Raw genomic sequence first — 11,159 nt, 5'->3', positions numbered from 1 at the left:
GGTTCACCTTTCAACAGGACAACAACCCTAAGCACACAGCTTCGGGACAAGTCTTGAAAATAGCTGTGCAGCGATGCTCCCCATTCAACCTCACAGAGCTTTAGAGGATCTGCAGAGAAGGATAGGAGAAACTCCCCAAATACATGTGTGCCAAGCTTGTAGCGTCATACCTAAGATGACTCAAGGCTGTAATCTTTGCCAAAGGTGTTTCAACAAAGTACTGAGTAAAGGGTCTGAATACTCATGTATATTTGATATTTCAGTTTTTTATTATTTATACATTTGCTAATATTCCAAAAAATCTGTTTTTGCTCTGTCATTATGGGGTATTGTGTGTTGATTGATGAGAAGAAAAATGTACTATTTCATCAATTTTAGAATAAGGCTGTAATGTAACAAAATGTGGAATATGTCAAGGGATCTGAATACTTTCTGAATGAACTGTACATGGAACCCAAAAACGGTTTTACCAGGAACCAAAAAGGTTCTACCTTAAACCAATAAGGGTTCTTCAATGGGTCCTCCTATGTAGACAACTGAAGAACCCTTTAAGGTTCTTTCTAGCACCTTTTTATTATGCACAATTTTTGACCAGGGTCCTTCTCTAAGGTGTTGGTCAAAGTAGTGCACTATATAGGTAAAAGGGGGCAATTTTGGACACAGTCCCTATATGGAGCACTACTGGGGTTAGGTTAAAAGTAGTGCACCTCATAGAAAATAGGGGGCCTTTTGGATCAGATCAGATGATGGGATGTGTGCTACTCAGATCGGATCAGATGAAGAGATGTGTGCCAATCAAATCTGATGATGGGATGTGTGCTACTCAGTTCAGATGAAGAGATGTGTGCTACCTAGATCAGATCAGAGATGTGTGCTACTCAGATCATATCAGATGAATTGATGTGTGCTACTCAGATCAGATCAAGAGATGTGTGCTACTCTGATCAGATCAGATGGTGGGATGTGTGCTACTCTGATCAGATCAGATGGTGGGATGTGTGCTACTCTGATCAGATCAGATGGTGGGATGTGTGCTTCTCTGATCAGATCAGATGATGGGATGTGTGCTACTCTGATCAGATCAGATAATGGGATGTGTGCTACTCTGATCAGGTCAGATGATGGGATGTGTGCTACTCTGATCAGATCAGATGATGGGATGTGTGCTACTCTGATCAGATCAGATGGTGGGATGTGTGCTACTCTGATCAGATCAGATGGTGGGATGTGTGCTACTCTGATCAGATCAGATGATGGGATGTGTGCTACTCTGATCAAATGAAGAGGTAGTAGAGCCAGTAGAAGACATTAACCGCCAGGAAGGTGAGGGGGAAGACGGTGCGAGCATGGCGGTCGATGTTGTGAGGGTTCTCTACACTAAACACAGACACCGCACGCCGCGCCGCGTTCTTAACCGACGTCAGACCACACCCCTTCCCCGGCTTCTTCTCTGTAGCCTCGGCCTCGCTGACACTCATCCTCGATTGGTCAACAAGATCCTTTTGGGTGGAGCCTAGCTCCAGGACCTGATTTGGTTGGCTGGAGCTGACCATGTGCATGGTACCGTTTCCTTTGGAGTTATCAAACTCCTGAAGGAGCTCCTGGGGAGAAGAGAGACATTTTGTGGAGGGGGGGATCTCATCTTAGAAATATGGTAGACAAATGCACATTTATACATACACACTCTGCATTGTTGGGGATGGACCCATCACTGTTAGTCTGCACCTGTTGTTTACCAAGCTTGCGACAAATGGCATTTGATTTCATTTGACACACACACACTTTTCTCCATTTGACCCACCCTGTGTATGTCTCCTACGGTTTGGTGCTGCGTGGTACAGAAGTGGGCGCAGGCGTACTCCAGCAGCGCCCCAAAGATGAAGGTGAAACAGATGCCCAGGTACACGTCTATGGCCTTGATGAAACAGTTGGCGTTGGGGAGAGAGGTACGGGCACCCATCATAAGAGTAGTCATCGTCAGTACTGTGGTCACACCTGGAGAATCATAATAATGACAGTCATCGTCAGTACTGTGGTCACACCTGGAGAATCATTATAATGACAGTCATAGTCAGTACTGTGGTCACACCTGGAGAATCATTATAATGACAGTCATAGTCAGTACTGTGGTCACACCTGGAGAATCATAATAATGACAGTCATCGTCAGTACTGTGGTCACACCTGGAGAATCATTATAATGACAGTCATAGTCAGTACTGTGGTCACACCTGGAGAATCATTATAATGACAGTCATAGTCAGTACTGTGGTCACACCTGGAGAATCATTATAATGACAGTCATAGTCAGTACTGTGGTCACACCTGGAGAATCATTATAATGACAGTCATAGTCAGTACTGTGGTCACACCTGGAGAATCATTATAATGACAGTCATAGTCAGTACTGTGGTCACACCTGGAGAATCATTATAATGACAGTCATAGTCAGTACTGTGGTCACACCTGGAGAATCATTATAATGACAGTCATAGTCAGTACTGTGGTCACACCTGGAGAATCATTATAATGACAGTCATAGTCAGTACTGTGGTCACACCTGGAGAATCATTATAATGACAGTCATAGTCAGTACTGTGGTCACACCTGGAGAATCATAATAATGACAGTCATCGTCAGTACTGTGGTCACACCTGGAGAATCATTATAATGACAGTCATAGTCAGTTGTAATACACCTAGATGGATGGGTGTATGGATGAGGAATGGAACTTGCTTGTACTCTATACTCAGATGAATGAATATGTAAGTGACAGGGTTAATACACACACGCAGTGTGACTGACCGATGCAGGTGCGTGCGGGGACAGATGATTGGCTGATCCAGAAGGAGACCCAGGAGAGCACCACCAACAAAGTAGAAGGGGCGTATGTCTCCAGGATAAAGAACAACACGTTCCTGCGCAGAGCAAAGTGGAGCACCAGCTTCGGGTACAGCCCTGTATACACACACACACACACACACACACACACACACACACACACACACACACACACACACACACACACACACACACACACACACACACACACACACACACACACACACACACACACACACACACACACACACACACACACACCACAGGCAGGCCCGCAGACACAAAGCATGCGCGAACAGGTTAGAAGCAGTTATCTGACTCTATAGTGTCGTACTTGGTGAGGTAGACCAATAGACTGTAAGGTAAGTTATGTTTACACGCACGCACACACACACACACACACACACACGCACACACACACAAACACACACAGGTACCTGTTTCATAGACAGCCTCAGAAACAGATGTGTAGTAACTCTCAACACTGTACTGGGCCAGACGCAGTGTCTCCAGACCCTTCACTGAGTCATTCCCTCTAGTCCAGTAGAATATTACATCCTGTAGGTTATATCCCCCTGGAAACACACACAATAACACACTTATCCTCCATGGACATGTTTAACTATAGTAGGACCAGAAGTCTCCACAAGAATAGTAAACAAACAAACAAACATTTGACCAACTGGTGACATTTTGTTAGTCCCCACGAGGTCAAAAGCAATTTTGAGGGAGTTTAGGGTTCAGCTTAGATTTAGTGTTAGAACTACGCTAAAGGTTAGGGTTAGGGTAAGAGTACGGGTTAGGTTTAGGTTTAGGGATAGGGAAAATAGGATTTTTGAATGGGACTGAATTGTGTGTCCCCACAAGGTTAGCTGTACAAGACTGTGTGCGTGTGTGTGTGTGTGCGTGCGCGTGTGCGTGGGCTACTCACAGCTCTCCAGCTGCAGGGTGCACACCTGTCTGTCCATTGGGTACTTAGTCAGGTCCATGTTGCAGGCGATGGTCGCTGTTATTCTGTGATGGGGAGGGTGGGGAGGGTGGGGAGATTGGGGTGGTGAGAGAGAGAGATGGAGTGAGATATAGAGAGCGATAGATACAAAGGTGGTGTGTAGACAGCTGGGCTGTGGACAACCTGTTGATAGACAGCTGGGCTGTGGACAACCTGTTGATAAACAGCTGGTCTGTGGACAACCTGTTGATAGACAGCTGGGCTGTGGACAACCTGTTGATGCACCTTACGGTCATCCAGTTGGAAAGGGAATAGTTTTTGCAGAGCGGGTTAGATGCACAGGAATGGAGTCTACTCTTGGGGAGTATGAAATGGAATGGTATGTTTATTGTTATGCCAGAGACAACGTGGTCTGTTCAGAGTTGGCGAGGCTTGTGGATGGAGCTGACCTCTACACATAGAGATTGGCTGTGGGGCACCTTCAGCTCTATGGAGGTGAGGGTCCAACCTGGGCTACTGAGATCCAGTGTAAAGACAATAAGTCTCTTCTCTTACACTGTAACACCTCAGCCAGAGAAGAACACACCCGTTTCCCTGGTAACGCTGCTGGACTGACCTGCTCACAGCCTGATGATGTGAGGCTGGTTGCTGTGCAGGTACACTGGAGATGTACAACAGGATAGGATGGTGGAGGATTGTGAGACATCTTCAGTGGGAAATGAAGCATGCAGCTGTAGTATGTAGACAACTGTACCGTGGCTCTGCTGTTTCAATAGTAAATTCCTCTGGTTACAAATGGTCTGGGATGTAGATAACTACCATGGCACTGAGCCTGCACTCAGGGGGTAAGAAAGGGAGTATTTTGATGACGGTGTTATACAACATCTCTCTGTTAACATAACCTGCTCAGATCTTCTGTTCCAGCCTAATATCTCCCTGAATGTCTCACTGGGATGGGTCTCCAGGGGCCAGAAGTGTTCACCATCACCTGCTCCATTCAGCCACTGTACCCAGGAGGCTCCGTCCTCCTCACATCCACCGGCTCCAACAGAACCCAGACCCAGCCAGCTGTCAATCACTCTGCTGCCTTCTTCTTCCTTAATGTAGATGACTTTCCACCAATGGAAATACAGCTGTGTTCCTGAGAATTATGTTTTCTCTCTTAACCTCCTCTGAGACTGAGCTCCTCTCCCTCACTGTCACAGGTAACTGACCCAGACTTTTTATACTTTGTTATTAAAAGATTTTCCACAGATGGACATGATCAATTCTCCTCATTGTCAAATGTGTTTCTGTTGAAGCCTCTCCTCTGACAGATTTACTACAGACTGGTCGTAATGCTGCTGATATTGGTGACGACCACCTGGGCCCTCTGTCTGTACTTCAACACCACCAGGTCCCTCTATCTGTACTTCAACACCACCAGGTCCCTCTATCTGTACTTCAACACCCCCACGGCCCTCTGTCTGTACTTCAACACCACCACGGCCCTCTATCTGTACTTCAACACCACCAGGGCCCTCTATCTGTACTTCAACACCACCACGGCCCTCTGTCTGTACTTCAACACCACCATGTCCCTCTATCTGTACTTCAACACCACCACGGCCCTCTATCTGTACTTCAACACCACCAGGTCCCTCTATCTGTACTTCAACACCCCCACGGCCCTCTGTCTGTACTTCAACACCACCAGGTCCCTCTATCTGTACTTCAACACCCCCACGGCCCTCTGTCTGTACTTCAACACCACCAGGTCCCTCTATCTGTACTTCAACACCCCCACGGCCCTCTGTCTGTACTTCAACACCCCCACGGCCCTCTGTCTGTACTTCAACACCACCAGGTCCCTCTATCTGTACTTCAACACCCCCACGGCCCTCTGTCTGTACTTCAACACCACCTGGGCCCTCTATCTGTACTTCAACACCCCCACGGCTCTCTGTCTGTACTTCAACACCACCAGGTCCCTCTATCTGTACTTCAACACCCCCACGGCCCTCTGTCTGTACTTCAACACCCCCACGGCCCTCTATCTGTACTTCAACACCACCACGGCCCTCTATCTGTACTTCAACACCACCAGGGCACTCTATCTGTAATTCAACACCACCACGGCCCTCTATCTGTACTTCAACATCACCAGGGCCCTCTATCTGTACTTCAACACCACCACGGCCCTCTATCTGTACTTCAACACCACCACGGCCCTCTATCTGTACTTCAACACCACCACGGCCCTCTATCTGTACTTCAACACCACCACGGCCCTCTATCTGTACTTCAACACCACCACGGCCCTCTATCTGTACTTCAACACCACCACGGCCCTCTATCTGTACTTCAACACCACTAGGGCCCTCTATCTGTACTTCAACACCACCACGGCCCTCTATCTGTACTTCAACACCACCACGACCCTCTATCTGTACTTCAACACCACCACAACCCTCTATCTGTACTTCAACAGCCCCAGGACCCTCTATCTGTACTTCAACACCACCAGGGCCCTTTATCTGTACCTCACCACCAGGGCCCTTTATCTGTACTTCAACACCACCAGGGCCCTTTATCTGTACTTCAACACCACCAGGGCCCTCTATCTGTACTTTAACACCACCAGAAGGAAGAGTAGAGAGGAGAGAAGAGTGTGGAGATGGTGTCCCTGCAGGGGCGAGCTGAGGCCGGGCCGTTAGGAGAGGAGAGGAGAGGAGAGGAGAGGAGAGGAGAGGAGAGGAGAGGAGAGGAGAGGAGAGGAGGGAGAGGAGAGGAGAGGAGAGGAGAGGAGAGGAGAGGAGAGGAGAGGAGAGGGGGGGGTGGAGTGGAGAAGTTTCCTAGAATGCTTTGATGTTGATATTCATTATCAAATAGTTTAAACCAAAAGTTGGTTAAAACCAGGTTTGTCATTTGAGATTGTTTATTGTTGCTTTTGTTACTTTTTCAATTGTATCTATTCATTGATAGTTTTTTAATGTACATTATTGTTTAGTTAGGACACATGTTAAATATTAATGTTTTTTTTATGATTATCCTGTAAGTTTTTTAATTAGTTAAATTCAAATCCAATGACAAAAAGGGCAGGGTTTAAAATGATGTTTTATGGCTACACTTCATTATGTCTTACTACGCTTTAGATCTTTACAAGATACTTTTAATCATTGTTTTTAGTTGTATACTGTATATCACAGGCGGCTGGTGGCACTTTAATTGGTGAAGATGGGCTCCTCATAGTAATGGCTAGAATGGAATGAAGGGAATGGTATCAAACACGTTTCCTTGTACTTGATACCATTCCATTCATATACGTCTCTACAGCTAAATAACTGGACTGACCGCCTGCTCTGATTCTCCACATCTTAGCACACATGCACTCACTCATACACACACCCACACAGACATACACACATCCACATACACACACACATACACATATACATTCATGCTACACACACACATCACAACTGCTGTTACCAAACTCCTACTTTACTGCTCACTTTATACACTTGCCCCCCAACCCCCCTTCTCCAATACATGTAAAATGTATAATTCTATTGTACTGCCATTTACTTTATGTTCGTATTCTTATATTTTATTATTTATTATTGTTGTTGTGTTGTCTAGAAGGAACCTGCCAGTAAGCATTTCATTGGACAATGTATACCATGCATATCCCGTACATACGACTAATAACACTTGAAGATTGAAACTAGAAGATTTTAGCTTTTACACCTTTTATCATCTGTTGGTTTTTAAACTGCTTTTTCTATAAAAAAAATAAAAAGTGTATTTTCATGAAGAACTCTCCTGTCTTTTCAAGAGGTTTGTGTCACGACTTCCGCCAAAGTCGGTCCCTCTCCTTGTTCGGGTGGTGTTCAGTGGTCGACGTCACCGACCTTCTAGCCATCAATGATCCATTTTTCATTTTCCATTGGTTTTGTCTTGTCTTCCTTCACACCTGGTTCCAATCCCATCAATTACATGTTGTGTATTTAACCCTCTGTTTCCCCTCATGTCCTTGTCGGAGATTGTTTTATTGTATGTTATGTGCAAGTCATGTGTCGGTGTGCAACGGGTTTTTGTACCCACTTATATTATTTTTTGTATATTTTGGTTTTGGAGTTTTATGAGCACTTATTAAACAACTCTGTTTATTCCAAGTTCGTTTTCCTGCGCCTGACTTCCCTGTCACCGACACGCACCCATTACAGTTTGACTGACATGGAGAGATAAAGAAGTGGGACTTGATAAGTAACTTATAAGACATGGAGAGGTAAAGAAGTGGAACTTGATAAGTAACTTATAAGACATGGAGAGGTAAAGAAGTGGGACTTGATAAGTAAGTTATGACATGGAGAGGTAAAGAAGTGGGACTTGATAAGTAAGTTATAAGACATGGCGAGGTAAAGAAGTGGGACTTGATAAGTAACTTATAAGACATGGAGAGGTAAAGAAGTGGAACTTGATAAGTAACTTATAAGACATGGAGAGGTAAAGAAGTGGGACTTGATAAGTAAGTTATGACATGGAGAGGTAAAGAAGTGGGACTTGATAAGTAAGTTATAAGACATGGCGAGGTAAAGAAGTGGGACTTGATAAGTAACTTATAAGACATGGAGAGGTAAAGAAGTGGGACTTGATAAGTAACTTATAAGACATGGAGAGGTAAAGAAGTGGAACTTGATAAGTAACTTATAAGACATGGAGAGGTAAAGAAGTGGGACTTGATAAGTAACTTATAAGACATGGAGAGGTAAAGAAGTGGAACTTGATAAGTAACTTATAAGACATGGCGAGGTAAAGAAGTGGGACTTGATAAGTAACTTATAAGACATGGAGAGGTAAAGAAGTGGAACTTGATAAGTAACTTATAAGACATGGAGAGGTAAAGAAGTGGGACTTGATAAGTTATAAGACATGGAGAGGTAAAGAAGTGGGACTTGATAAGTTATAAGACATGGAGAGGTAAAGAAGTGGGACTTGATAAGTAAGTTATAAGACATGGAGAGGTAAAGAAGTGGGACTTGATAAGTAAGTTATAAGACATGGAGAGGTAAAGAAGTGGGACTTGATAAGCAACTTATAAGACATGGAGAGGTAAAGAAGTGGAACTTGATAAGTAACTTATAAGACATGGAGAGGTAAAGAAGTGGGACTTGATAAGTTATAAGACATGGAGAGGTAAAGAAGTGGGACTTGATAAGTTATAAGACATGGAGAGGTAAAGAAGTGGGACTTGATAAGTAAGTTATAAGATTCAAGCGGTCCATTTAGCTTGATGTGTTCATGACATATCCCTGTGTGATTTATCATAGTTTCATAACACTCTATGACTATATTGACAAATGTTTATAAGGCAATTTAACACACATAATAACAACAATTTCATCTTAGTAACAGTAGTAATATAATAATGATTTCATCTTAGTAACAGTAGTAATATAATAATGATTTCATCTTAGTAACAGTAGTAATATAATAATGATTTCATCTTAGTAACAGTGTTGGTAATGATAGGTCAGTAATGTGTATAGTAGACTAAAGCATAGGGAACAGTTCATGTTTGGTCAGTAGTAATATAATTAAGCAATAATGCATGAGGGGGTGTGGTATATGGCCAATATACCACGGCTAAAGGCTGTTCTTAGGACACAGCCCTTAGTCGTGGTATATTGGCCATATACCACAAACCCCCAAGGTGCTTTATTGCGATTATAAACTGGTTACCAACGTAATTAGAGCAGTAAAAATAAATGTTTTGTCATACCCATGGTATACGGTCTGATATACCACGGCTGTCATCCAATCAGCATTCAGGGCTCGAACCACCCAGTTTATAATAATATAATAATACATGCCATTAAGCTGACGCTTTTATCCAAAGTGAATCACAGTAAGGCATACATTTTTTACGTACGGGTGGCCCCAGAAGGATTCCGACCCACAACCCTTGGCTTCGCCAGCGCCATGCTCTAGCGACTGAGCCACAAGTACACAAGACACTAGTATGTACCGTAGAGCATAGAGAACGGTCCCGTTGCTGAAGATCCGTATGAGACGGTTCTCCACGGTGACGTCATGCAGGAAGGAGCGTTTGGAGTCTGGAATGAAGGTGTCTGGGATCCAGAGGAGGGAGACTAGTCGTCCATCCACACTCACACTCTCATTCCCTGGGAACACCAGCCGGGAGTCCCTCCAACGCTGACGCAGGAAGATAGTGGCTGTGTAGTCCTGAGGACCAGGTGAGTGAGAGAGAGAGAGAGATGTACACATTAAAACAGACATGCATGCAAGCAGACCCAAACACACATCCACACACATCCACACAGGTTCAACATTACCATATTGATTTCTGAGATGGCATCAATGCTGGCGATATCCAGACTCATCCCAATCTCAACAGGGCCCTCTGGAGAGGGAGAAGAGAGAGAGAGACTGTTATAGCACTTCAGTAGTGTGTGTGTGTGTGTGTGTGTGTGTGTGTGTGTGTCGTGTGTGTGTGTGTGTGTGTGTGTGTGTGTGTGTGTGTGTGTGTGTGTGTGTGTGTGTGTGTGTGTGTGTGTGTGTGTGTGTGTGTGTGTGTGTGTGTGTGTGTGTGTGTGTGTGTGTGTGTGTGAGAGAGAGAGTGTGTGTGAGAGAGAGAGTGTGTGTGAGAGTGTGTGTGTGTGTTAACTCTCCTCACCATTGACGTTGTAGTGGTTATATCCCTTCATTAGTTTGTTTGTGTGTGTGTGTGAGAGAGAGTGTGTGTGAGAGTGTGTGTGTGTTAACTCTCCTCACCATTGAAGTTGGGCCTCATGTAGCGGTTATATCCCTTCATTAGTTTCTGGATGGTGGGATGCAGCTGGGAGCCATTCGAGTCCTCCCAGTGGTGACTCTCAGGGAGCATGCATCCACTGTAGGAGAGAGAGAGAAGAGGTGGAGGGGAGAAGAAAAGAGAAGAAGAGAGGTGTGGAATATGAGCTAGCCACCTGTAAGATCAGTAACTGTGAGATTAGTACCAATATGAGAACCACTGTGTATTCAAGTCCTTCCATATAATCTCCTGATTCACCCTGACCCATGACCCCTGACTTCTCACCTCTGAGTTAGCACCATGCCCAGGGTCAGGAAGGTCAAAGGGTGGGTAGGTATCATGATTAGGCTGTCAAAGGTCACCAAAGGTCAGCAGCTGTGGACAGAGATAGAGATAACAGAGCTGAGAAACAGGAAGTGAATAAGTCTACTGGTTTTCTTGCTAGATATACAGACAACATGTTGATTGTTACGCAACTAGGGGCATATTCATTAGAGAGAAAATACTAAAAGTACCATTTTTATTGGGCAATGATACCCGTTTCAGGCCGTTTTCTTCCTTTTAGTGCCTGGTGTTG

The 11,159-nt window shown here is 44.6% G+C and overlaps 1 protein-coding gene across 1 annotated transcript; it reads right to left on the bottom strand.

Moving 5' to 3' along the window:
* Positions 1–1,274: 1,274 nt before the first annotated feature.
* gabrp (gamma-aminobutyric acid type A receptor subunit pi) lies at positions 1,275–10,923 on the bottom strand. Its single transcript, XM_082955518.1, has 9 exons — positions 10,868–10,923; positions 10,567–10,682; positions 10,128–10,195; positions 9,800–10,017; positions 3,772–3,854; positions 3,278–3,415; positions 2,805–2,957; positions 1,802–1,995; positions 1,275–1,601 (listed from the first exon to the last, which is right to left on the bottom strand). Exons 1-9 carry the CDS (start codon positions 10,921–10,923, stop codon positions 1,275–1,277), a joined length of 1,353 nt encoding a protein of 450 aa, XP_082811644.1.
* Positions 10,924–11,159: the final 236 nt, after the last annotated feature.

Source organism: Salmo salar, chromosome 09 (genome assembly GCF_965601325.2).
Source record: "Salmo salar chromosome 09, fSalSal1, whole genome shotgun sequence".
NCBI lineage: Eukaryota > Metazoa > Chordata > Actinopteri > Salmoniformes > Salmonidae > Salmo > Salmo salar.
This window is presented reverse-complemented; position numbering and strand designations above follow the sequence as displayed.